Source organism: Papaver somniferum, unplaced genomic scaffold (assembly GCF_003573695.1).
Source record: "Papaver somniferum cultivar HN1 unplaced genomic scaffold, ASM357369v1 unplaced-scaffold_150, whole genome shotgun sequence".
NCBI lineage: Eukaryota > Viridiplantae > Streptophyta > Magnoliopsida > Ranunculales > Papaveraceae > Papaver > Papaver somniferum.
This window is the reverse complement of record NW_020624377.1, coordinates 6,189,136-6,216,596: the sequence shown is the minus strand read 5'-3', so window position 1 is coordinate 6,216,596 and position 27,461 is coordinate 6,189,136. Positions and strand designations below refer to the sequence as shown.

General features: G+C 37.3%; 3 protein-coding genes, 1 long non-coding RNA gene and 1 other non-coding gene across 6 annotated transcripts; 2 read left to right on the top strand and 3 right to left on the bottom strand.

Annotated features, from left to right (window-relative positions):
* Positions 1–580: 580 nt before the first annotated feature.
* Positions 581–4,507, top strand: LOC113335935 (ribosome biogenesis protein bms1-like). Of its 2 annotated transcripts, none has more exons than XM_026581943.1 (10): positions 581–705; positions 1,004–1,243; positions 1,332–1,428; positions 1,514–1,632; positions 1,947–2,137; positions 2,280–2,490; positions 2,965–3,067; positions 3,177–3,334; positions 3,474–3,713; positions 3,844–4,507. In XM_026581943.1, the coding sequence occupies exons 2-9, from the start codon at positions 1,019–1,021 to the stop codon at positions 3,633–3,635; spliced, it is 1,266 nt and encodes a 421-aa protein (XP_026437728.1). In that variant the 5' UTR covers positions 581–705; positions 1,004–1,018; the 3' UTR covers positions 3,636–3,713; positions 3,844–4,507. The 2 variants fall into 2 exon arrangements, with proteins under 2 accessions (XP_026437728.1, XP_026437729.1); XM_026581944.1 differs by having other exon boundaries at positions 582–723.
* A 3,894-nt stretch (positions 4,508–8,401) lies between these two features.
* Positions 8,402–10,492, bottom strand: LOC113336081. Its single transcript, XM_026582069.1, has 3 exons — positions 9,751–10,492; positions 9,426–9,684; positions 8,402–9,122 (listed from the first exon to the last, which is right to left on the bottom strand). The coding sequence occupies exons 1-3, from the start codon at positions 10,490–10,492 to the stop codon at positions 8,402–8,404; spliced, it is 1,722 nt and encodes a 573-aa protein (XP_026437854.1).
* Positions 10,493–10,537: 45 nt separating this feature from the next.
* On the bottom strand, positions 10,538–11,017 carry LOC113336080 (N66 matrix protein-like). The gene has a single exon (XM_026582068.1). It carries the CDS (start codon positions 11,015–11,017, stop codon positions 10,538–10,540), a length of 480 nt encoding a protein of 159 aa, XP_026437853.1.
* Positions 11,018–18,257: 7,240 nt separating this feature from the next.
* Positions 18,258–18,329, top strand: TRNAD-GUC. Its single transcript has one exon. It is a non-coding gene; the product is annotated as a tRNA-Asp (tRNA).
* Positions 18,330–19,043: 714 nt separating this feature from the next.
* Positions 19,044–26,495, bottom strand: LOC113335969. Its single transcript, XR_003353560.1, has 5 exons — positions 26,234–26,495; positions 24,762–25,096; positions 22,977–23,339; positions 21,700–21,878; positions 19,044–19,744 (listed from the first exon to the last, which is right to left on the bottom strand). It is a non-coding gene; the product is annotated as an uncharacterized LOC113335969 (long non-coding RNA).
* Positions 26,496–27,461: the final 966 nt, after the last annotated feature.

The following is a 27,461-nucleotide window of genomic DNA, read 5'->3' as shown; positions in this document are numbered from 1 at the left end:
TCTACTTTAGGGGAACTGAGAGAAGATACTTTATGTTTTTTCAAGCGTTTGAAGAATTATTTAGTTAACAATGACGCAAGCAGTGGTTTTGGTAGTTTCATTTTTCATAGGCTAGGTATTGCTATTCAAAAAGGTATTGGTGCCCAACTTGTTGCTAGTTTGCCGCCCAAAGCTTCGTAATCATCTTTTTCTTTGTTCTCTTTTATTTTTTAATTTTCATTATGTATAAATGAAGAAAAAAATTGATGAAAAAAAGTTAGTCATGTGATTAATCTTAATCTATATATTAATCATTATTAATTTGGTTAATCACCGTGATCAACACGAATCAAATTGGGGTACTTTAGACATTATTGAAAATAGTGGATAAGGGGTTATAGAATTACTAGCTACTAAAGACCGATTGAAAGTAGTTGGATAAGGGGTTACAGACTTACTACTAATGACCCCAAAAAAAAAAAAAAAAAACATTGACTTCAAAGCACCAGTAATAGGATTCTTGAGCCTTGACTGAATGCTAGCCGTTGATCGATAAATAAAACAATCTTATTCTTAACCTCAGTTCTCACTCTCGGTTTTGTCTCTTCACTTCTTTGGTTCTTTCCCATGACTCAGTCTCCATTAGCAGACGGTCGAGCTCGAGCACCAGTGACACCAGTCACACCAGCACTGTAAAGCTAACTAGCAACATACGACGACTAGAAGGTACTTCAGATTATATAGGTATTGAATGTTTCATTTTATCTTCTTTTCTTCAAAGGTTATGATACTATGACTATGAGCGTTAGGTTTGAATAGATTTTGATATTATCAGGACTATTTGATTTTACAAATCTGCAAATTAGGGTTTTGTGATGTTAATTTATTTTGGGAATATTTCAAAATTAGGGTTTATTTTGGCTGATTTACATAGTAGAAAGAAACGATCCTAAGCCGGTACGTTGCCATCTCTATTAAAGAACCCTCCCAATAGACAATCATAGCATTGTGTGTTTCCATCTAGGGTTTCAATTGAAACATGGCGTCTGCATCTGCTGCTTCTTCTTCTTCCAGTAAGCAGCAAGTTGTTCTGTGGGGTCCGAATTATGTGAAAGTATATACAACCACCACCACCACCACCGACAACAATACAGAGGCATCTACTGCGGGATTACAGTCCGATATGGAAGTTGATAGACCTGCTTATGTATTAGAAGAAGAAGAACGACCTCCTTATGTTATTGTTGTCCATGGACCTCCCAAGGTAATTTTACCTCCTATTGAAGATTATTTACAATTCAAATTATTTTTCCCTGTTTACTGCTTCTAATTGTTTTATTCTGTTCTACTAGGTTGGGAAGTCCACGTTGATTAGATCGTTAGTAGGGTATTATTCCAAGGACAATCGTTACTCAGTACACGAGAAAGGTCCCATTAAGATCATATCAGGTATTTTTATCTTTTCATTGTTTCTTAGACAGATTGGCCTTTATAATGTCATTTGATTGAATGTATGTTTTTCTGATTTTGCTAGGTAAAAAAAGAAGAATACAGTTTGTGGAGTGTCCAAATAGTGTTAGTGGTATGCTTGATGCTGCTAAGTACGCTGACGCTGTCATGTTGCTCATTGATACATATACTAGCTTTGAGATGGTAAGTAATTACATTTGAAAATGTATTTTAAAATAATTTCGAGAACCAAAGTTCTGACTGTTGACGTTTTCTCTTGTTTCATACTTGATATAACAAACTAGTAATGGTTCGTCTTGATAATGTGTTTCGTTTTAGAATTTGGATTTCCAATGATATTTTATGTGCATTTCGAGTTTAAGGCTTCACAACTTCAAGATTTTTCAGACCTTAATTTGTTTTTGTGAATACCATCTTGAGTGTCTTACATATTCCTAATTCAATTTCTGTTAAACCTTCATATTATTTGTTTATTAAGATGATTTCGCTGATTTCAGGAGACGTTTGAATTTGTGAACATTTTACGAGTTCATGGCATGCCGATGGTCATGGGAGTGCTGACATCTCTTGATTTGTGCACAAACGTTGATAGACTATCAAGAACTAAAGAATATCTCAAAAATCATTTCACAACTGAAATACATGAAGGAGCAAGAATATTCTGTTTATCTGGACTCATAGATGGGCTGTAAGTTTCTTATGATTGAATATGTATCTTCATATATTTCATGCCGTATCTTATACCATTGCGTGAAATTCAAGGGACTCGGTAAAATAAATAAATAGAAAAAAGCATAGCTCATCGGGTTTCTTATATATTCTAATAACAGGTGCAAGGAGCATGAAATACTTCATCTGGTAAATTTCTTATCGTCTATGGAATTCTATCCTTTGTCACGGAGAGACGCACAACCTTATGTGCTGGTAGATCATTTTGAAGATGTTACTCCTCCAGAAAATATGGACAAGGATAACAAATGCAAAAGAAACATTGTTTTGTATGGTTACCTCCGAGGTTGTGATATCAAGAATGGAGTTCAGGTACTTGTTTTAGCTAGTTAAAACTAAAGATTTCTATCCTGAGTCCGTATTATCTACTTTCCTGTATTCTCATAGTTCTGTTGGCTGTTAATTGTGCGGTTGTTTTCAATTTTTTTCTCTAATATGGCATTATGTTTTCACCAGTATGAGAGTTTTGGGATAGTGTCTTGATTTTATAACTGTTGATTTTATAACTGTTGAATGCCCAGTATATTGTGGGTGACAGAATTAGTGAGTTCTCGCTACAAGTATAGCTCAATACATCATACACCTGAACCAAAATCTTAGTTCTAAGGAACATTTTCTGTGCCTTCCTCTATGTCCTGATCAGCAATTAGTTCTGTTTGTTCTGTACTGGCTTGTCCCATTTTCTTCTGTGTTGATCTCAACCTGTTGTTTCACTTCTTCTACCTTGAGTTTTACTTGAATATTTTTTCACCAGTATGCAAACTGACTAGAGGTTTATTACGTCAGGTGCACATTGCTGGTGTTGGTGATCGCCCTCTATTTAGTGTAACAAGCTTAGCTGATCCTTGCCCTTTACTGGCTAGTCCCAAAAGGAAGAGATCTCGGAAAGGTGATTCCATGGCTCCATTTTCTTAATTTAACAGGCAGCATTTCTTTTTCGTGCTATTTTCACTTTTCTTTTCCCAAAAAACTTTCTTAAATCTTTCATATTATATCAGATAAAGAGCATGATGCGAGTGAGGGTTTCAAGCCAGGGACTTATCTAAGGTTGGAGGTCCAAGACGTTCCTTTCGAGATGATTCAAAATTACAATCCTTGTCATCTTATTCTCATTGGAGGCATCAGTCCTGGAGAGGAGACTCTTGGCTATATTAAGGTTATTATGCTTTTCCATTGTTCCCATTGAATGCAAGTATATAAGTTAATAAAGGAAGAGATATATGACTGTTTAATGTTAACCCGACTAAATCTTCTTTGCCTGCCTATAGCATCATTTTTTTTTGTTGTTTTTCCAGGCAACACTTACGCGACATAGTTGGCACAAGAAATTACTGAGGACAAGAAACCCTATCATTGTTTCGGTTGGTTGGAGGCGGTACCAGACTATCCCTGTGTATGCTGTGGAGGATCGCGATGAACGGCTTCAAATGCTCCATTACACCCCAGTAGGCACGTAGTGTCTTGCAAAGTTTTGGGGCCCTCATGCATCCCCCAATACTGGAATTGTAATTGTACAGAGTCTGCCAGACAAAAAGGTTTAATTTGTTCTTTCAAAATTTTTAAAGCCATCTGTATAAGTGCATATGTTTGGTGTCCCTGTTTCCTGAAAGCGTTTTGTTGGAAATCAGAGAAAATACTAATAATAGTTTATGTTTGAATCCTCAGGCAGTGTTTCGGATTTTAGCAACCGCTGTTGTAATTGATTTTAACAAGGCTTCTAAGGACACTGCGAAGATATTTTGGGAACATGAGCATGTTCGGTCTGAAGTTCAGGCTCCTCACATCTTCAACCCACTAGCGTCAACCTCGAAGCCAATTGAAGAGGAGAATGTGGAGGTGACTGAGAGTTTATTGTGTTTTGATAATCAAGATGAGCAGCTGGAGTTTGCAAAACATCCGCTACTGGTGATTTTGAAAGACTGGAGTTTGCAAAACATCCGCTACTGGTGATTTTGAAAGAAGAACAGATGTTAGAAATACATGCGAGAGAGGAGAGGATGAAGAATTGCTTAAAAGATTTTCTCAAACAACGACAACGTGTGCTTTCCAGGGAAGAAAAGATGTTGGCAATACATGAAAAGGGGGAGAGGAAAGAGAAATTCAGACAAGAGATGATGCAAAGGGGTTCTAAAGTTGGATTTGATAGAGTTGGAGTATAATCTGTCAAGAATATGGATAGTGTTGAGTTTTTTTTTTTTGCTAGAGATCTGTTGTAGATACATCTTTGGCAACTGAACTAGGGGGCATTGGGCATATATCTTATAATCAGTATAAAATGTTGTTAATCTCTGAAGTGCTGCATGAATGCATAATGCTGAGTTTGAATGGATACAACAGGTTTTTCCAGGCAAGTCTGCAAGGTGAATATCCATGAAAGTTGGGTTTAACCTAAGCTGGAAACCAGCTTGTTTAGTTGAATGAAGCTATGAATCTTAATAGAACTGGCAGTATAGTGATCCGAGTTCGACCTCGATCCCCAGCAGTGGTGTAGTTTTTCATGATTGTCATCTTTTTCTGTATCTTCTGATGCAAATTGGTAGACATATGCTGAATGTTTTTAATCCTTCTTCTTTATCTAGGAGATCAACAACAGAGTTAAACTTTCGTATAATAAACTTTACTTGGGCCTGATGTAGCTCTTTTAATATTATCTTCGAGTCCTGCAAAGTGTTTTCTGTTGGCCAGCGGAAGTTTATATTGTCTACTAGTGTCTTACAGTCAGAAACTAATGAAACAATTGATAGAATATTTTCTTTTATCCAAGTGACAACTTTTAATAAAGTTATCGATTCTGCATGAAAAGCCGATGAAGCCTTTCTGAACCAGCTGAAACGTACATAAATGACTCTTGATCCACCAAGTAAAAAATAAAGGCATAACCCATCAATTGGTCTTCTTTTTAAAAGAAGCATCTAAAAATATAATCCAATCTGTTTTTAAATCCGACCATTTATAATTGATCATCTTCGCTTGTTGGTGATTAATTTCTTTTTGGACTATTTCTGATGGAATAGAAATTAAAAACCTGTTTATCTGGTCAATTAGTTAAACTGGATCAGAGGATATTTTCTCGAAGACGACCGAGCACCTGTACTTCCATATGTACCAAAAGATGGTGGCTATCTTTTCCACAGGGTAGAGAGGCTCACCTGTACTTCCATATGTACCAAAGGATGGTGGCTATCTTTTCCACAGGGTAGAGAGGCTCACCTGTACTTCCATATGTACCAAAGGATGGTGGCTATCTATTCCACAGGGTACAGAGGCTCTTTTTCCGAGATCCATCTTTTAGTCCACTGATGTATCATGTCTGTGCTTCCTGTTGAAATAAGCCCGTCAAGCGAGAATCCAAACCCGATATAATATTTTATTTCTTGATTGTTTTTTTCTTTTCTTTAGTGAATTAAGATTTATCTCACAAACCCAAACCCAACTATAAACTAATCTAGTTCACTAACTGGCACTGACTATTCCTATTATTTCCCATATAAGATCTAATAGTGAGCTCTGATACCAACACTGTAGTGTCCCCTAAGCTAGCAGCTGACTAATCCAAGAGAATAGCTAAATAAAGAGGCACTAAGAATCTAAATCATTTACTTACACATTCGATTAAGAAATCTGCTATAAAACTCAACCCAAGACTATTCCCTGTCATAAATATATATACAAGAACTTCTCTCAAATGATACATAATCAATAGTGAGTTGTTTTACAAATAAAATATAAACACAAATAAACTTAGCGGAAGCAATCTAAATAACGTAATCAACTTCTCTCAAATGATACATAATCAATAGTGAGTTGTTTTACAAATAAAATATAAACACAAATAAACTTAGCAGAAGCAATCTAAATAACGTAATCAGCTCCTCGAAGCATTCGTTGCGCATCTCTGATCTGTCACTGAAACTGAAAGTGGGAATGGGTGAGCACATCATCCCTAAAAGGGGTGCCCAGCAGGAATAACATTTAACTTTAAAGAAATCATGAACAAGATTTAGAAAACAATACATGTTTTCTCAAACATCAAAGTGACTAAGTCACTGAAAATGCACAAACATGCACAAACAATGTATATGGACAAACTCCTTCATCAAACAATATATAGTATTGATGCCAATTCCACGCCTACATAGCTATATTGATGCCGGGTTGCATAAGCATAAAAGCTGAATTCATGTAGATATAAATGAAGGAGCGTATCCTATATACCACACGTGGAAATTCTTATTTCCCATAACAATTCATAATGATACACATTACAAGTCCTTTCCAATTCATGGAAAGATTCAAATAATCAACAGAACAATCATAATACAAACTAAACAATGCATGAAATGCACAGACAATAAATACATGAGTTTGTAAAACATAAACCTTTGTAAAAGAAAACAACAATGGTTTCAAAAGAGTTAAAAGTATTCCACCTCTTTTGATGACAAGCCACGCCTACCTCGAGATCCACGATCCACCAGTTCATCCTTTGAATCGATTGTTGTTAATAAAGACTAACTATTAATCACACAAGCAATCTAAGAGACTAGCCAAAAGGCTCATACAAGGTTCATAACCTAATTTCATACAAGTCTCCAGTTATAGGCTAAGTGAAATAACTTATGGCTCTAATTATATTAATAGTTCTATAACCTGGTAATAAGTAATTTCGGTATAAAACAATATCTAATTACCCAAATATGGTCAAACTAGGTATCATCGGAAAGCCCTCAAAAAGCCCTCCAACTTTGCAGAAGGAACCGAAAGCTAATTCGGACCAAATACTCAAAATAAGGTCTCTGGCCCTAAGCACAAGCCCATGGGCCTGATCCGGCACAGTTTACTGAACCGGCCCACTAACCCATTTACTTATCCATCGGATCAACCCACGATCCGACCCGTTTAACCGGTCCACGATACACATAGGTCTGACTCATACCGAGTCAGATGAATCGACTCGGTCATCTTCTTCACTTAAGACGCTGAAATATTTTCAAGTGTTCAAGACACTAAACTCAGCTCACGATGTCCTATTCAAGGGTCTATATATTACAACCTATATATCCAAACTAAGCAGAATATGGCTTATTAGAATCACGGGATCCCTCTCTGCAACTTTTTCCTACTAATTATTTTCCAGATATAACTATAACCTATCTTTCCAAGCTCATTCATATTGATCTTCGTGACTGTTTCTACATGGTATTTGCTGCGTCGACTAAACTTCGATCAACCATAAATCACTCGTTATTTAACTGATTGGATCAAACTTAATATTTACTGATAGCTCAACCGGCGTACTACAATTATCATTTATAGAGGTATATCTAAATCTCAATCGAAGGTTCCTAATAAAGTCTCTACATATAGGCCAATTAACAAAATACCATGTACATAAAATCATAGATTTTCATAAACAAGAACATCACTGATTATAACTAAAATTAACATCTAAGAGCTACCCAAAGCATAATTAACAAACTAGAATAAAATACAAGGGTTACCTTAATCCGTTAGGGAGTTCTTATTATCCATCATCATGAACAAGTAATCATCCCACCATTAATTAATTAAGTCCATCACAAGAGCTTCACCACCAAGAGTATGCACCTCATCCATCTCTCTATTTATTACTTCTATTTTTCTTTGGTTACTGCTAATAACTTACTCAAGGTTCTCATAGCCACTCTTCACTCTTTCCATCATTCAACAAGCATATCAGTAATCCCTCTCTTACGGTTTCCATCTAATCATCTCTATTTCTCTACTACCTATCACTTCTTCTCTTTATTCTCTCAAAACCACTCTCTTTACATATCCCTAACTAAACCTACAGCTCCTACTTAACCCACACATTCAAACTTCTCCAAACGCCAACACCTCCAACCAGGGCCGGCCCTGGCATTTTGCTGCCCCAAAGCTTACCCAAAAAATGTTGCCCCCCAGCAAACTACAGTCAGGAGCATAAGGTGGTGTACAAACTATGTTAGCCTCATTTTCTGTCATATTTAAGCCTATAAATACATATATTAAGTTCCCAAATGTTTCCACAAGCTTGTCAAATATCTCAACAGAACATATATTCAAAAAAACAATAATAATAAAAGTTCATTCGATTCGAATAATAACACAGATTACCATCTATTCGAAAATGACCCTTCTTACATTCCTGGATGCGAAATCAGAAAGTACAATTTTAAAATCAACTTGCATAGCCATGTCATTTTCAATTGCTAACATAGATAATCCTACTAGTCTTTTCCTGCGACATAGTTGATCGAAGATACGAGAAAATCAATTTTAGCTTAGAAAAACTTCTTTCCGCGGAGGCGACTGTGACTGGAATCGTAAGCAATATCCTATAAGCAATCCATGCATTAGGGTAACAACCACCCATTCTTAGTAAAAATTGTAAGACATCGATTGGCTTACTACACGAACTAGGTAGTACAATTCGCATGACGATTAGTTCCATACATAATTCCCTGCCATCAATATCACTAGATCTACCATGCTTCAAATAAGCTTCAAGTGGAACACATGCACTCATCAATTCATCCTCACTCATATATTTCAACTTGTTCAAGTCATACAAAAACCCAAATATTTCTTCGTACATTTGAAATTGTTCAAATCTGGTTCGGAATGAAGACATAGCACTATCTACTATATATAAGAAGTAATTTTTTCTAAAAAACTCCTCACCTGATGTTGGTTCGGTAGTACGGGTTTTACGAACTTCACGAAATGTAGGTTCAGTTCCCATCGCTCTTGCAATCTCCTTAGCTTCATCCATTGCCTTTTGAAACCCATTTACTCTAAAGTCTTTAAAAAACTCAATAAGACCTTTCATTTGTTGTATAGCAACACCGATGTCCATATCTTTAGATTGCAATGACTTACTCACAGTATTAACAGCAAACAGAAGTCTATACCAGATAGTCAAGCTAAGATAAAATTCAAAATTATGCAAGTCAAAACTTACTAAGCTGTCGGCAGTGCTGACTTCTTGAGAGATAGGGGATGAATCTCGCAATCTCTCTAAAGCATTTCGAATTTTTGGAGCTTGGTATCTTATTGCTTTGACACTTGCGACACGGATTTCCCACCGTGTATCTGACAACGGTTTAAGTGTCCATCCCTTCTTTCAAATATCCTCTTTAAATACATCCCACCGGTTGGTTGAAGCTGAAAAAAGTGTATAAATACGTTGTATGGATCCAAAAAAAGAACTTTCTTTAGGACAAGACTTGGCCATATCTGAAAGTATGAGATTAAGACTACGACAAGCACATGGTGTGTAGAAAGCTCTTGGATTGATCTCGAGTAATCTTGCCTGCACACCTTTATGTTTTCCTTTCATGTTTGCTCCATTGTCATACCCTTGTACTCTTATATCATCAATGTTTAACCCAAGATTGATTAATGCATCTTCAAGTTCAAAAAATAAACCTTCTCCTGTTTTATCTTCCACTCGCAAAAACCCAAGATAATACTCTTCGATTCTTGCTGTTGAAACATCTACGCATCAGATGATAATAGACATTTGTTCCCTGCGAGAAACATCAGGAGTACAATCAAGAATAACTGAAAAGTATTTGGCTTCGTGGATTTTCTTGACAATAATCTTTCTCGTTGCATCGGCCAGCATTGAAATCAGTTCGTTTTGAATCTTGTGGCTGAGATAATGAGTACGCATTTCATTCTTTTCAATGCTCTCCAGGTGATACTTTAACACGGGATCATATTTTCCAAGTGTCTCTATGAAGCTTAAGAAGTTACCATTGTTTTTTGTATAAACTTTCTCATTATCGCCACGAAATGCTAAACCATTCTTCGCTAGAAACAACACTCCATCCTTCATCCTCTCCAATACTTCTTTATAATGTTTTCTCTCTTTGTTGATCTGTTCTTGTATTCTTTTGTCGATAGTTTTTTCCTTTCTCAATCTTAATTCCAACTCAAGCCAATCATACATACAACGATGATGCACTCCACAGTTTTCATGACTTGCGAGTCTTCCACTTAGGTTATTCCAATCATTAAACCCAGTACTGCACAACTGATAATTACTTTCCCTTTTCATGAACAGTTTACAACGAAAACAGAATACCTTGTCCAAAGTTTTCGAATACACTAACCATCTTTTATCTTGTTTCTCAAAATTTCTCAATTTCCGAAAGTAATGATAGCTAGAGAAACAATCGTTCTTGTCATCTCTAGGGAATATGATATTGTCAACTCTTACCAGACCCTTCTCTACCAAAAAATCAACAAGTTTTTTATCAATTGTTTCCCAATTACCTGGATCAAGCATGTCTCTATCTGTTAACTTATCACCACAATTTCCAACTTCATTATTTTATGCTGTTGTGTTTGCATCATCCTCATTTCTATCTCTATTATCACCATCAGAACCTTTATTCTCATTATTCACCTCATAGACACCATCATTCATACTGTTAGCAGCACATCCATAATTCTCATTGTCATTAACACCATTATCAGCAACAACAACATTCACATTCCCATTAATCCCCTCATTAACACCATTATTAGCAACACCAACATTCACATTATCCTCCTCAATCCCATTATCAGCAGTCCCATCACTTACATTCCCCTCATTCATACCATTATCAGCAATACCATCGTTCTCATTCATACCCTTATCATCTGTAGCATCATCTTCGTTGGTGGCGTTCCCAACTATTGGTTGATTCCTAATCAAAAACTTATCAAAATAACCTGCAAGAGATTTAGTAGATGCCAATCTCTTTTTTTGGTTCTTCCTATTTTGACATCCAGATGATTGTTTTCTTTTCAGAGGCATACCTGCCATTGATTCAACAAAGAAAAATGCTCAGCAAACAAGAACAACAAACAAAAAAATTTCACTAAAAATTGGGGGTTCAATTAAAAAAAAATTTCCCTAAAATATACAATTAAATAATGTTAACTGAGAATCAAAAGATAACATTTAAAATCAATCATAGAACATACATGATCATCTATTCTTATGATTGAATTGGGTGTTTAAAACTTTTTGCCCTAAAAATACAGTTAAGTTATACTAACTGAAAACCAAAGATTAGATGCAAAATCAATTATAATATATAAATGTCAATCTATCTTATGCTTCATGATTGAATTGGTGTTTTGATTCTACTTACCGTGGAGATGGTGGTGTCGCAACAATGGCTCAAGTGGAAGAGCCGAAGACGAAGAGCCAGAGGAGCAGGGAAGGAAATAAGGAAGAAGACGATATTTTGATAGAAAAATCGAGAGAAAAAAATCTCTGTAATATATGATATTTATTATATATTGAGCAATAAACCTTTAAAGTAAGTTCTTATTCATAATATGCCCCCTACTTATCTTCCTATACATCCTTTTTACTTTCTGTACTCATGTTTTAAACCTTCATTTTCATTTTTTTTATCACAAACCCCCTAAATAAAATCCTATTTTTACTGCCCCTTTCGTTGCTGCCCCAAAGTCAACCTTCGTTGACTTTGCCTCAGGGCCGGCCCTGCCTCCAACTCCCACCACGTGAAAAAGATGACTCCTCCCTCCTTTATTTAATTAATTTGATTGATTTCATAATATTTGATTGATTTACACCTCCACCACTACTACCACCTTTTCATAGTTACTAAGGGATGGCCTTTTACTAACCAAAGGTCCGGTCAAACGGGCAAGGTACCGGTCACAGGCAAGGTCAACGGCGAGTCAACACAGTTTGACTTATTCCTACTCCATCTTCCAAGTCTCGTATCTTCATCGTCCGGTATTCGTTTTACGCGTTCGAGTAGTCCAGTTCGCATAACTTTTCGAGACCTATTCGATGGTACTAATTTCGTATCTAAATCGTTATTAGATTAGTTTCTATTAAATAACGTTCGTCTCTAATTAATCGAGCCATTAGCGGCTATATCGTCTCTTGACTAGTCTAATAGCATTGACGTGCTTGAGGGTCGTTACAGTCATATTGTTATGTACACCCTCCGTTTCTAATTAATAGGTTTGTTTGTGTGTATATTTGCACACAAACCTGCCTATTTTTCAGAAACAGAGGTTGTAGAACAGACTACACAAAAAGTGGGAATTTTATTTGAAACGTTCTATCTTATGCAATTTGCTGGAACATTTGGAAAGAGCGGAATCAACGAATGTTTGAAGTAGAGGTAAAAGAGATAGACGCTCAAAAGATCATTTTAGAAATAAAGGCAAATATTTTGTATTGGTCTCGTCCTTCCAAAGCTCTTAGCGGTATTAGTTTTGAAACTTTAGTCTTCAAATGGGAAGAATTAATTCGGAAATAATCGCTTCGTTGCTAAAATCTTTATAATCGCTTCGTTGCTAAATCTTTGTTGTTTACTTTCGCCTTTGGCATTTATGCTTCAAAGGTATTGTAATTGTGTGCTTTATTTTTTTATATAAAATTATATTGTTTTATTGATAAAAAAAAAAGATCATTCTCTACGAAAATTCTTATCAAGAAGGCAATTATAATGTGGCTGAATCGGAGCCCGGACTCATACACCAAGGGGGCAAAAAAAATTTTTGCTCTACCATTGTGGTTCATTGAAGTTTGTTTCTTTTTAGTTTCAGGTAAAAGTTTAACTCACTGACTTTAGAGTCTAATTGTTAGCAAGGCACAACAGATACCAACATAAGACTCGATCAGCTCAGCCAACAGGACCGAGTTTACAGGGAGAGTCTTCATGCTATCTTCATGTTCGTTTGTTAGCGATAATAATGTATTTTGTTAGCTGTAGAATAGCTAACACAGTTGTAACTGATCTCCCTGTATGTGCTGCTCTTGAAGATATAAATACCACATGACTCCACAATCAAATACTGTGGAAGTCTTTCTATCTTAAACACAAAATCTGACTTGGTATCAGCCTTGATCCAAGCTCGTTTCCGCTAATACTCCACCACAAAACCTACAAAAAAAAAAACAGCAAAAACCTAATCACCGGCAACTCATCACCCTCGTTCCAATGGCTGAAAACACAAACACACTTCGTCAGGTGCAAATTCATCACCTGGTTAACCTCAAACACACTGGCATCAATCATCTGCTTTGGAAGGCTCAGTTTCGTCCAATCTTGAAAGGCTATGATCTTACAGGATTTGTAGATGGATCCAAAATCAAACCAGCCAGAAATCTTCCTGGCAGTGAAGACATTAATCCTGATTTTCATGCGTATGAATCCCAAGACTCATTAATCGTTGGATGGCTAAACTCAATGCTCACCCCTGAGGTTTTGAGCACAGTGGCAGAACTAACAACGTCAAAGGAAATCTGGGATAAATTGGACGCTGAGTTTGCTCCCAAGACTTTTGCACACCAAAGTTGTCTTAAGAAGCAACTTCACTGCATGACTAAAGGTAACAAATCTTTAAAAACATATCTCAATGATGCTAAAAGTCTATTTGATCAGCTTGCAGCATCTGGCTACATTGTCTCTTCTGAAGAAAAGAAGCAGTGCATTAGCAATGGCCTGAATCAGACATATGATCCAGTTGTCACTGCGTTAAGTACCGTTGAAGGTATGGATATTCAGACCTTCAACTCCCATCTCTTATCCTTTGAGATGCGTGTTGAACAACAATTAGCACAAATTCAAGAACCGGTGGCAAACTATGTCACCTCAAGCTCAGCTGGACCTGGGAGAAACGAAACAAGACGCTCTAATCATCAACACAGGGGGCCGATCCCTCCAAACAATAATCACTTCCGTCGTGGGCAACATCAGCAGACACATGCTACTGGGGATGTTATCTGCCAGATTTGCAAAAAGAAAAATCACTCTGCGGACCGATGCTGGTTTCGATATGAGAAGAGCAAAACAGCTTCACAGAAGAATCCAGCTGCTTATATAGCTATGCCTGGACGATTAGACGCACAACAATGGGTGACTGACTCTGGTGCTATGCATCATATGACAGCTGATATGAGGAATCTGTGTATTCCTCATGAGTATGATGGCACGGATGAAGTGCGCGTTGGTAATGGTAATACTTTAGCTATTGCGCATATTGGTAACACATCCTTCTCCTATAATAATCGAAGCTATTACCTCAAAAATGTTTATCATGTGCCTAAGATAAACACAAATCTTTTGTCTGTCTATCAGTTTTGTAGAGATAATAACGTATACTTTGAGTTTCACACAAGTTTTTTTGTTGTGAAGGACAAATGCACGGGGCAAGCACTGCTACAGGGGCGGAATGAGAATGGGCTTTATGTTTTCGATGGTATAGGTGACAAGTCTAAGTTGCCATCTCCAACCACTTTTATTTCTGCTAGTCTACCTGTATGGCACCAGAGGCTGGGTCATCCAATGCTAAGCACAGTCTCAAAAGTTCTTAATAATTTTTCTCTTCCAGTTTTCAATAAGAAGTTTCAATTCTGTCACTCTTGTCATCTAAGCAAGAGTAGGAAACTTCCCTTTTCCAATAGTTCTACAACAATTAATAAACCATTAAGTCTCCTAGTTTCTGATATCTGGGTGTCTCCTAAACTATCCAGGACTGTTTTTAAATACTACATGTTGTTAATGGATGTCTTTTCGCATTATACTTGGGTTTTTCCCTTGGTTAAACGTTCTGATACATTCCATGTCTTCACCCTATTTCACAAACAAATTGAAAATTTAACAGGTTACAAAATTCAAGTTTTCCAATCTGATAATGCATTAGAATATAAGAAGCTCACATCATATCTTAACAATTGTGGTATCCAACATAGATTTTCCTGTCCACACACTTCAGCACAAAATGGACTCGCTGAGCGACGCATTCGCCATGTTACAGAGAGTGGTCTAGCCCTTTTGTTTCATGCCCATCTTCCAAAAGAATTCTGGTCTGATGCATTTACTACAGCCTGTTATCTTATTAATAGACTTCCTAAATCCAACACTGAAGTAAAAACTCCTCTTGAATTACTTTTTAATAAGAAGCCAGATTACAAATTCTTACGTGTGTTTGGCTGTCTTGCATATCCATGTCTTCGCTCTTATAATACACACAAACTAGAGCCTAGGTCCTTGCCTTGTATCTTCCTAGGCTACAGTTCATCTCACAAGGGTTACATTTGTCTCCATCAACCTACGAACAGGCAGTATATTTCTCGCCATGTTAGATTTGAAGAAGAAGTATTCCCATTCTCGTCCCCTCTACAGCACTCTCCTGCGCTTTGTCCACATGAAAACTCTACAAGTACTGATATACTTGCCTCCCCAGTTTTTCATCCATCACAGAATATGCCAGCTGTTCAACAAAATTCTGGTGTCCTACCAATAGTGAACCCACCTTCACCAGTGTCTACAGCAGCTACATCACCAGTGCAATCCTCTGCCGCTTCACCAAATATGTCTTCTTCAGCTGCCACTACTACAGAACTGCCTACAACTCCTTTGCAGACGTTACCTGGACATACAATGGTCACACGGGGGAAAGCTGGCATTACAAATCCAATTCATAGACTTACTCTTCTGGCCACTAAGCACCCACTGCAAGACAACGATTTTCTGGAACCGACATGTTATTCGCAGGCAAGCAAATATCCAGAATGGATGGATGCTATGGATGTGCAGATTAATGCGTTAATTCGTAATGGCACGTACTCACTTGTCAAGTATGAAGATGGTATGAATGTTGTGGGTTGCAAGTGGGTATTTCGTGTTAAACACAAGCCAGATGGTACGATTGATAAACGAAAAGCTCGTTTGGTAGCCAAGGGGTTCAATCAACAAGAGGGCATTGACTTTGGTGAAACTTTCTCACCGGTCATTAAGCCCTGCACTATTCGTTTGGTACTCTCTATAGCTGTCATGCATCAATAGAAATTACGTCAGCTAGATGTTGAGAACGCCTTTTTGCATGGTGATCTGGAAGAAGACGTGTTCATGAAGCAACCTCCTGGGTATATCGATTCCAATTATCCTAATCATGTGTGCAAGCTCCACAAGTCATTGTATGGCTTAAAACAGGCCCCTCGAGCCTGGTTCTCTAAGCTGAGTAGCTATCTAATTCATTTGGGTTTCAAAGCCTCTATTGCAGACTCCTCACTGTTCGTACAACACTCTGGCAGCTCTACAACATATGTTTTGATATATGTTGATGACATAATTATAACTGGTTCTCATGATGCCACAGTTGATCTTCTTGTTACAGATCTAGGCAAAGCATTTGCTGTGAAGGATATGGGTGAACTGTCGTACTTTTTAGGCGTAGAGGTATTGCGGCAAGGTCAAACTTTGGTGCTTTCCCAGAGAAAGTACATCGCTGATCTGCTACATAAAACCAAATTTGATGGTATCAAACCGGTTTCGACACCGTTAGCTGCTAATGCAAAACTACAGAAGCAAGGCAGTTCGAAGTTTCAGGATGCAACATCATACAGAAGTATAGTTGGGGCCTTGCAGTATCTTCATATCACGCGACCTGATATAGCTGTGTCTGTCAATAAAGCGTGTCAATATATGCATGACCCTTATGTAGAACATTGGGAGTTGGTGAAGCGTATCCTGAGGTATCTGAAAAATACTATTGAACATGGATTGTTTTTCAAACCTGGCAAGGAATACACTCTTCATGCTTACTCAGATGCAGACTGGGCTGGCAATTTAGATGATCGTCGCTCAACTAGTGGTTATTGCATCTATTTTGGTGGTAACCTCATCTCTTGGAGTGCCAGGAAACAGAAAACTGTATCCAAATCTAGTACAGAGGCAGAATATCGTGGAGTCGCAATAGCCACTTCGGAGCTAATATGGATACAGTCTTTACTTCGAGAACTGGGTATATCTCTGCCATATCCTCCTTCATTATGGTGTGACAACTTAGGCGCTACGTATTTAACAGCTAATCCTGTGTTTCATGCGCGGACGAAGCATATAGAAATAGATTATCATTTTGTTCGAGAAAGGGTTGCACGACGACAATTGTCTGTAAAGTTCATTAGCTCGAAGGATCAGTTAGCAGATGTCTTCACGAAGGGACTACCATCACCAAGATTTGAATTTCTTAGAGACAAGTTGAACCTTCGTAGACTGCGGTTCACCTTGAGGGAAGGTGTTAGCAAGGCACAACAGATACCAACATAAGACTCGATCAGCTCAGCCAACAGGACCGAGTTTACAGGGAGAGTCGTCATGCTATCTTCATGTTCGTTTGTTAGCGATAATAATGTATTTTGTTAGCTGTAGAATAGCTAACACAGTTGTAACTGATCTCCCTGTATGTGCTGCTCTTGAAGATATAAATACCACATGACTCCACAATCAAATACTGTGGAAGTCTTTCTATCTTAAACACAAAATCTGACTCTAATGTCCTCTATCAAGTCTACAAACTATAGCATTGAGCTTATACGCTCATACGAAATTTCTTATGAATTCTACAACGTTAAGCTGTACATTCATATGACGCTCATTGAATTTCAATTCTACCGTTACTATTTGTACCCACAAGACGTTGAAATCACATAAAACCCAAGCCACTTATTCATGAAATTGAAAATCTAGTGGGTGCAAGTTACCCCACTTGCACCCTCTCCCTTCGTCCCTTTATTGGAGTAACAACTTTGGAGAAAACTGTTTTTGGAATAATTCTCCATTGCTTATTAGGCTTAGTCGTATGGGCTAGATATCTAGCTGTTAGATTGACCATCCACGTCAGTATGGGAAACGTCCTAAAATGGCTAATTTAGCAGCTAGATTAGTAGCGGGACCACCATATAACGCCGAACCGTTCGGCATTTTAAATCTCAGCCGTGAGATCAGAAAATTTTCTCCCAGCACTTTAAATCTCAGCCGCTAGATCAGAAAATTTTCTCCCAGCGCTTAGACCACTTTTTGAGCGTTGAACGGTTCAGCGTTTCAATCTCGTTGATGGTTGGACTACGAGCACCTGGTAGGAGAGAGAACTATCAACTATCACTGTTAACTTTTTTCCAACACTTATTTTTCGATTTACAACACTTTTTTGGCCAATCTAGCATTCCAATCTAGCCCATAGGGGTTAGGATTAATATAATTAACCAGGTCTGATTCTTAACAAATTCAGTCGTTGTAGTATAGTGGTAAGTATTCCCGCCTGTCACGCGGGTGACCCGGGTTCGATCCCCGGCAACGGCGTTTACATTTTTTTTTTCATTTTTTTTTTTACTTAACTTTCAGACCATAGGAAAACAAACACTGCAATTGATAGACTTACATATTCAACCTGAAACCAAGAACCTGATGAGATTAAGATCAAATTCCATCTTGTTATTCTCCTCTTCTAGACACTGAACCTTCTCTTTCAATTGAGTGCATCTCATCTTAATCAAGTCTGCTTGAACTTCCAATTCCAAACAACTTGTCTTTAATCCTTCAATTTCCTTGTCCGCTCTTTCCTTCCCACACTTGATATCCTCAATTTTCATATTGATTTCAGCACACTTGTCTTTGCTAAGCTCACTTCTCCTCTTGCAAACAATTGGTTCCTCTTTCTCTGAAATTTCTCCATTCTTCAATTCCTCAAGCTTGTTCTTAATTTCATTACACTCAGCTGCATTAGCTTCAAGTTGTTTTTTCAGCTCAGAATTTTGGTGTTTCAGTACCAAACAACATAACTTCCAGTGCTGAATTTCTTCTTCTTTTGCTCGTTTATTCTTCCCACCCATGGTAGTACTCAGATATTAGTCTAGAAATTACTTGAAGGCTTTGCAGAGTCAGAGATTTTTATGAAGGAACTCATGTGAAATAAACACTTAAGTTCAGCCATGGTGACACATGGAGGATAATGCCAAGATGGTATTTCCTTTTTGCTTACACTTGTTAAGATGACTTGGCTATAAGAGTTTTTTACATGACACAAGCACATGGATATATTGGTAACTGTTGCTAGTGGCTAAGGGATAGCCTCATTAGGTAGTAACTTGGTCCTCACATAAGCATAAAACAGACCTCCTAATAGTCACCTAGAAGTACCATAAGAAGAAGCTACAGTCTTTTGGGAGGGCCATAAATTCAATTTCATCAAGACTGACCATTTCCCACTGTTTTCCAGTCTTGAAGCATAACCAAGCTATTCCTCTGAAACTTTAACATACAGTCAAAATATACAAGAATAAGCTAAGACAAAAAGAGACAAACAACAAACAGTTCAATCCTAATATCAACAATTTGATCAGACTAAGATCAAGATGAACAGCACATACTGCTCTTGGTGGGAATTACTTGTGCAGGGCCTGGAACAATGCTTGGCTTCTGTTGCTTTGATCTTTATATGTAACGAGTGTCTTCTTGCTAACAATGTTAAAGATCTCAGTCAAAACGGTTGAGAAGGCGGTCTCAACGTTGGATGTTTCCAGTGCTGATATCTCTAAGAAGAAAAGTCCTTTCCTTTGAGTGAATTCCTTAGCATCCTGGGTGGGCACAGCACGCTGGCTTTCAAGTTCACACTTAATGTTCTTGTCTCCATGTCCTCGTAATTCCTTTGGCGTTTAGTTATGTCATAGACCAACATAGCCCCTACAGCTCCTGTGTAGTAGAAACTTCTGACTGCTCTGTACAGAAACATCAGAAAGTAAAACATTAGAGGCTGACAATCTTATGGGAAAGAACTTTCTGCAGTTCCCACCCCTTCAATATTATATGAAGCAGATCATACATGCTCCGAGTCTCTGACAAATAAACAATACTCAATTTAAGTGCAGTTTGAACTTCAACACTTTACGCTGTTAGCTAGTGACAAATTACTAGACTACTGAGAAATTCATGCAACAAATCTTCAATAGTACCCTTTGTGCTGGGATATCAGAATATCTCATGCTCTATATATACAGCTTGTTAAGCACAAGGAAATCTTTCCTAAATCTGCAAAAACTAATACTTGAGGTGATAAATATCAATGCAGTACCCTTTATCCCTCCTGATATCACAACGATTGTCCTAGATTTTAGTTTTTTAGAAAATCCAAGTTAGTATCCATGGTCCTCATACACAACCTATTATCACCTTATTGGTGTAAACTGCAGTGCAAAAGTTAGTGAGCAATCCAAGGCCTACTGAGAAATTCATGACAATATAACAACATTAGCCTGTCCCAAATTAGTAGCTAATCTTTGTATTAATATGCTTTGTTCATAACTCCATATCTGTGTCTAAGAATCTAAGAGCACTTGTAGTGGATTCTATATCTCTATACCCACGTTTGGAGGAGAGAGAGCACAATTTGAGAGAACTTAGAGCACAATTTGAGAGAAAAATCAATCTCTATAATAGAGATAGAGAAGCCACTACAAGTGCTCTAAGATATACACCATACCTAAGGCTGGTACATTCCAAGTGTAAAATCAATGAATTTCAAACAAATAAAGCATGTTATGCACAAGGACATCCTGCCTAATTTTTCAGACCCTAACTATCATTTGTCCCTGTCAAGAGTGCATTGATGTTCTTGGGTTTTAACCTCAGCGCAAGGCACTAGTATGAGGTCTCTGATGGTCCTCGGTGAGTACAACCCTTACGCAAACAACTTTCATTTCTTAAGAATTCTAGGAAAAATCATCATCCTGCATCATATATGAAAGTTAACATAACTAAATTCAGTCATTTGCATAAATCTACAATCATACATGAATTTAGTTATGTTCACTTCATGTCTAAGATGCAAGAGTTTTTGGAAGTCCGGTAACTCTTATGAACTTTCTGAAGCTTGACCACAGAAGCATCAAATTCACTGACAAGTATTGAAGGAAAACTTTTTTGTTGGCTCTACAACAGGAACTATGAGCGTTGGACCTTTTAGTGTAACAAGCCTATTTTGCTCTTTGCTCTTCAAAGTAGCGAATATAAGAAGGTTGCACTATCAAGAACCAGAAAATCATATGAAACTATTGTTCGGCTATGATTTATGCTAAATTTAAAACAAAAATAAGTTGTTTATCCTTCCAACAAATATAAGTTGTTTATGCTATTATTTTCTGAGGTACCAGCAAATACTGTAGTTCTCTTATGTAATATTTTTCTGGGATCTTCGTGGTATGTTGGTATCCTATAAATGGCTAATGAAATGAGTGTCTACTAATGAAAGTACAGATATAATCTATCCTTGGTACTTTATTCCTAAGAGAGGCGATTTAAAACTTTTTTGAATCTCTGCATTGGAAAAGGTTTGTTATATTGATTCAATTTCCTTGCTATAAATTTAAATTGATACCCAGAATCTTACATAAACACTAGAAATCAGATGAACCTTCATTATCTAAGTATGAGAAACTCAACAGATTCTGTATTTTTGTGTACAAAGATGTCAACAATCCAGAGAGCTTATAACCCAAAAGAAAGATAAATAGAAAAGACTTGCAGAATTTGTAATGTCAGAAGGCAGTGTATGCAAGACTTGCATGGAAGCCAAACCAGGAAATGAGATGAGAAACAGTACTAACAAATGTTCACACATTTACTGCTCCAAATGCACCACCCAACACATCTTACCAAAGGTATGAGAGAACATCACCTTAATAATGTGCCCAGAGTTCAACTGCAAAGAGACATAAGAACCCCATCTATGCAGAGACATCTTATCAGGTCCAGTGTTAGATCGCTGTGAGAGTGCTTTGCATGAATCTTCAATTCTTCCTTCAGACAAAGCTTAGCATAGAGGAGGGAATGAAGCCATGCTACTGGTTCACCTGGCTGGGAACAAAAAGTGGATGTCAAATATAACGTGGAAAAGATGGGTGCCATGTTTTTGAAGTTGACTGACTCTTCACTGATCATATATGGGATTCACAGGACTTCAAAACAGTTTACGAAGATTTTAGTTTTTCAAACATTTTTTCTAGGGTTCGATGAAGATAGAAAAAGAATTCTACTCGATGATCATTATTGGAAAAGCAATATACCTTAAGCTATTGAAAATGCTAAACCCTATCAACTATTTATCTGTCTAGTTAATGATCACTACTGTAGAAGCATAATAAAGCAAGGTCCTATAAATGCTACAACCTTTTCATGAAATATTCTTATTAATTTCGCAAAAACCTAGACTACTTTTTTAGAAGATTATAGGTAGGATTTTAGCTGCAAGATAACATAAATACAATCTTTCTACAAGGAACAAGTTTTCACGCCTGTGGATTTCGAATGCAGTTACATATTCCATACGCATGAGACAGATTGACGAGCCATAGCAATTTTAGACATGAGGCAATTGTGGGGCAGACAAAGTTGGAACTAGGACAAAGAAGTATGTGGCATTGAATTTCCAGAACTAGAATGGTCTAACTTCTAGTCATTACTAGCCACATCGACCCAAAATAGAACTACACAGCGGTCTGCAAGTTACCCACACTTGGCAGGCTATAAGAGTTTTTTACATGACACAAGCACATGGATATATTAGTAACTGTTGCTAGTGGCTAAGGGATAGCTTCATTAGGTAGTAACTTGGACCTCACATAAGCATAAAACAGACCTCCTAATAGTCACCTAGAAGTACCATCAGATGAAGCTATAGTCTTTTGGAAGGGCCATAAATTCAATTTCATCAAGAAAATATAAAACATCAAAATAGACCATGACTCAGGCTCTGACCATTCCCACTGTTTTCCAATCTTAATGCATTACCAATCTATTCCTCTGAAATTTTAACATGCAGTCAAAATTTACAAAGATTAGGCAAAGAGAAATAAAAGAGAGACACGAATAACAACCAGTTCAATCCTAATACCAGACACACTGGACCTGAAACCAAAAATTTGTGACTAAGAGAAAAGCACATATTGCTCTTACCGGGAATTACTTGTGCAGGGCCAGGGACAATGATGTTTTTTTCCAGTCAAGGATGCTTGGCTTCCATTGCTTTGATTTCATCGGGAACGAGAGTTTTCTAGTTAACAATATTGAAGATCTCAGTCAAAACAGTTGAAAACGCAGTCTCAACGCTAGATCCTTCCAGTGCTGATGTCTCTAAGAAGATAAGTCCTTCCTTTTGAGCGAATTCTTTGGCATCCTTTGTGGGGACAGCACGCGCGCTGGCTTCCGAGATCACACTTAATGTTCTTGTCTCCATAATTCCTTTGACGTATAGTTATGTCAAAGACCAACATATCCCCTACAGCTCCTTTGCAGTACGAACTTGTGACCGCCCTGTATCTGTTCCTCATACAGAAACATCAGTAAGTAAAACATTAGAGGATGACAATCTTATGGACAAGAACATAACCTACTTTCTGCAGTTCCCACCCATTCATTTTCCGAAAGAAATTGCACAATATATTATATGAAGCAGATCATACATGCTCTGAGTCTCTGACAAATAAACAATACTCCATTTAAGCGCAGTTTGAACTGCAACGTTTTAGGCTGTTAGCTAGTGATAAATTACTGAACTACTGAGAAATTCATGCAATAGTACCCTTTGTGCTGGGATATCAGAATATGTCATGCTCATATATATATATAGCCTGTTAACCACAAGGAAATCTTTCCTAAATCTGCAAAACCTAATACTCGAGGTGATAAATATCGATGCAGTACCCTTTATCCCTCCTGACACCACAACGATTGTCCTTGATTTAGCCTTTTACAAATGCAAGTCACTAGTATACATGGTCCTCATACACAACCTATTATGGCGTTATTGGTGTAAATTGCAGAGCACTAGTTAGTGAGCAATCCAAGGCCTACAGAGAAATTCATGACAAAATATCAACATTCCCAAATTAGTAGCTAATCTTTGTCTTAGAATATACTTAGATCATAACTCCATATCTTATCTAAGAATCTAAGAGCACTTGTAGTGGATTCTCTATCTCTATCTATATACCCACATTTGGAGGAGATAGAGATAGAGATTAGCATAATTTGAGAAAAATTTACAGCACAATTTTCAAGAAATTCAATCTCTATAATAGAGATAGAGAAGCCTCTACAAGTGCTCTAAGATATACACCATATCAAAGGCTGGTACATTCCAAGTGTAAAATCAATGAATTCAAACAAATAAAGTCTGTTATGCACAAGGACATCTTGCCTAATTCTTCAGAACCCAACTATCAATGCACCCTTTGTCCTTGTCGAGAGCACATTGATGTTCTTGGGCTTTAACCTCGACGCAAGGCACTAGCATGAAGTTGCTGATGGTCCTAGGTGACTATAACCCTTTTAAGACGCGAACTTTCATTTCTTAAGAATTATAGGAAACTAAATCATCACCCTACATCATACGTGAAGTTAACATAACTAAGTTCAGTCATTTGCATAAATCGACAACCATACATGAATTTCCTTATGTTAACTTCAAGTCTAAGAAGATATAAGAGTTTCTTGAAGTCCGGTAACTCGTATAACTATCCTCGGTATTTTCTTCCTAAGACAGGCAATTTAGAACTTTATTGAATTTCTGCATTGGGATAAGGTTTATTATACTAATCTTACACACACTAGAAATCAGATGACCCTTCATTATATAGCATGAGAAACTCAACAGATTCTGTATTTTCCGTGTATAAAGATGTCAGCAATCCAGAGAGCTAATAACCCAAAGTAAAGAAAGGATGAATAGAAAAGACTTACAGAATTTATAATATCAGAAAGCAGTGTATGCCAGATTTGCATGGAAGCCAAACCAGGAAATGAGATGAGAAACAGTACTAACAAATATTCACAAATTTACTGCTCCAAATGCACCACCGCCAAACACATCGCATCAAGGGTACAAGAGAATAATGCCTTGACGACGTGCCCAGAGTTCAACTGTAAAGAGACATTAGAACCCCATTTATGCAGAGACATCTTATCAGGTCAGGTGTTAGATTAGATCGCTGGAGAGTGCCCTGCATGAATCTTCACTTCTTCCTTCAGAAGAAGCTTAGCTTAGAGGAGGGGATGAAGCCATGCTACTGATTCACCTGGATGGGAAGAATAAGTGGAGAAAATGTCAAATATTACGTGGAAAAGATGGGTGCCATGTTTTTAAAGCTCACTGACTCTTCATTGATCACATATGGGATTTACCAGACTTCAAAACAGTTTCATCACCTGACTTCAAAACAGATTACGAAGATTCAAGTTTTTCAAACATTTTTTCTAGGGTTCAATGAAGATAGAAAACGAATTCTACTCGATGATCAATGAAAAATACATTAAGCTAATGCCAATGCTAAACCGTATCAACTAATTATCCGTCCAGTCAATGATCACTACTGCAAGAACTTAATATAGTCAGGTCCTACAGATGCTACAACCTTTTCATGAAATATTCTTATTAACTTCGCCAAACTCTAGGCTACTTTCTAGCAGATTATAGATAGGATTTTAGCTGCTAGATAACCGAAACACACTCTTTGCACAAGGAACAAGTTTTCATATGCCTCAGTAAGAACGCTTGTGGCTTTCAAACGCAGTTACAAATTCCATACATATGAGATAAATTGACGGTCCACGGTAATTTTAGACTTGAAGCAATTGTAGGGAAGACAAAGTTGGAACTAGGAAAGCGGCATTGAATTTCCAGAACTAGGATGGTCTAAGTTCTTGTCATCACTAGCCACATAGACCCAAAATAGATCATATTAAACTATTAGTTAACACAGAGACACCAATTGTGCAGTTTCCCATCATATTAAACTATTAGTTCACACAGAGACACCAATTGTGCAGTTTCTGTAATTGATACTAGTAACAAAAACATTAACATAAGCAGTATCAAAATAGTGGTAGAAAATCTGAAAAACTAATTTTCTGTATGGAGATCTAAATTATTATTCGACTACTGGGAAAGCTCTAATTTTCTTAGATTTTTCCTGCGTATACTTATCCGACTCCCATGTATAATACTTCAGCTAAGGAATAGATTACAAAACAAAAAAAATAATAACTAAATGTGGAAACCTACAAAGATTCGGATGACAGATTTAACCAAACAAGGATTACTATAGAAAGCAAATCACAACTGTAAAAAAATTATTCTCTGATTCATTATATTCAAAATAGTAAAAAGAAAAAAAAAATGTTAGCATTAGTCAAAGCAATAAAACCTAGCTTACCAGAATCAGCACCATTAAAAGAGGAATGATGGATGAACAACAAGATATCTCCGAGTTAACATCAGCTACGATTCAACGGGAGATTGGTGAAATTCTCCGCCAAATCCCTCCTCTTGTAGCTGAAGAAAGAAGTGAGATACTTGAAATACTCCATTAGAAAATCCATCCCTTGAGGTTTAAAAAAGAAAGAAAGATTAAGTTGGGGATTTTTGAGTGCATAAGTCTAGGGTTTACAGAAATAGAGACGGTGGAAATTTGGGGATTTTTGAGTGCGGAGTAAAAAGTAAAAGCAGGGAAATGACTTTTTAGAACACAAAACCAAAACTTGTTGGTTGTCAGCCCACAATACCACAGTAACTTAGGGGTGTAAATTCGGGCAGGCCGGGCCGCCCGACCCAAAAACTAAGACAGCCGGGCAGGCCAGGCTTAATATTTGTGTGCCCGTAAACAAATTCAGGCCGGACAGGCCGGGCACAAGTAGATAATTTGTTACCCAAAGACCGTCCAAAGCCCGCTTTTTATACGGGCAGGCCAGATCGGGTCGGACAAGCCACTATTTTTTTTTATTTTAAGTTTAAATTTTCAAATGAACGGTATTAAATACAATATCCTTTCCTTTCCAACATCGCATATCGTAAGTGATAGTATTATTTTATATTTAAATTACACTGACAAATTTTTAATTTTAGCCTATAATAAATAATTAATTAGAGTATAATAAACTTTCTAATAAGAAAATATATTACCATTAATGTTTTGAAAAGGTTAATTATAAATAAAAACAATTATATATTTTATTTTTCTTGACATAAAATTGACAATTATAAAATTGTAACTTTTAAGTCTTTTTAAGAGGATATTAAATGATTAACGACACATAGAAGGCTTCCAGGCCGGGCACCAGGCCGGGTATCAGGCCGGGCATCATAATTGATCGCAAATCCCGAGACCGCCCAATAATTTAATCCAGGCCGGACCGGGTGGTCCATGACGGGCCATAACAGGCTTGGGGCTACTTCGGGTACAGGCGGGCTCGGGCGGATACAGGCAGGCCGAGTATTTTCGGGTATTATTTACACCCCTACAGTAACTTTGGTATAGGGGGGGGGGGGGGGGTTAATTTCGTGAAGTTTGGGTAAAATGTAAAAGGGAAACTTAGGCTAAGGCCCAATCCATGGATAACCCATAATATGAGGCCCTTAATTAAAAGAAGTTTAAATCTAAGCCC

Excerpts from the sequence above, each read along its gene's own strand:
- LOC113335935 (XM_026581943.1), top strand. The coding sequence starts at position 1,019 with ATGGCGTCTGCATCTGCTGCTTCTTCTTCTTCCAGTAAGCAGCAAGTT. Across the intron at positions 1,429-1,513 it reads TCCCATTAAGATCATATCAG|GTAAAAAAAGAAGAATACAG; the intron begins GTATTTTTATCT and ends TGATTTTGCTAG. Across the intron at positions 3,335-3,473 it reads AGACTCTTGGCTATATTAAG|GCAACACTTACGCGACATAG; the intron begins GTTATTATGCTT and ends TTGTTTTTCCAG.
- LOC113336080 (XM_026582068.1), bottom strand. The coding sequence starts at position 11,017 with ATGGCAGGTATGCCTCTGAAAAGAAAACAATCATCTGGATGTCAAAAT.
- LOC113336081 (XM_026582069.1), bottom strand. The coding sequence starts at position 10,492 with ATGCTTGATCCAGGTAATTGGGAAACAATTGATAAAAAACTTGTTGAT. Across the intron at positions 9,685-9,750 it reads CTTTTCAGTTATTCTTGATT|CAAGAATCGAAGAGTATTAT; the intron begins GTACTCCTGATG and ends ATGTTTCAACAG. Across the intron at positions 9,123-9,425 it reads ATACTTTCAGATATGGCCAA|CTTGACTATCTGGTATAGAC; the intron begins GTCTTGTCCTAA and ends ATTTTATCTTAG.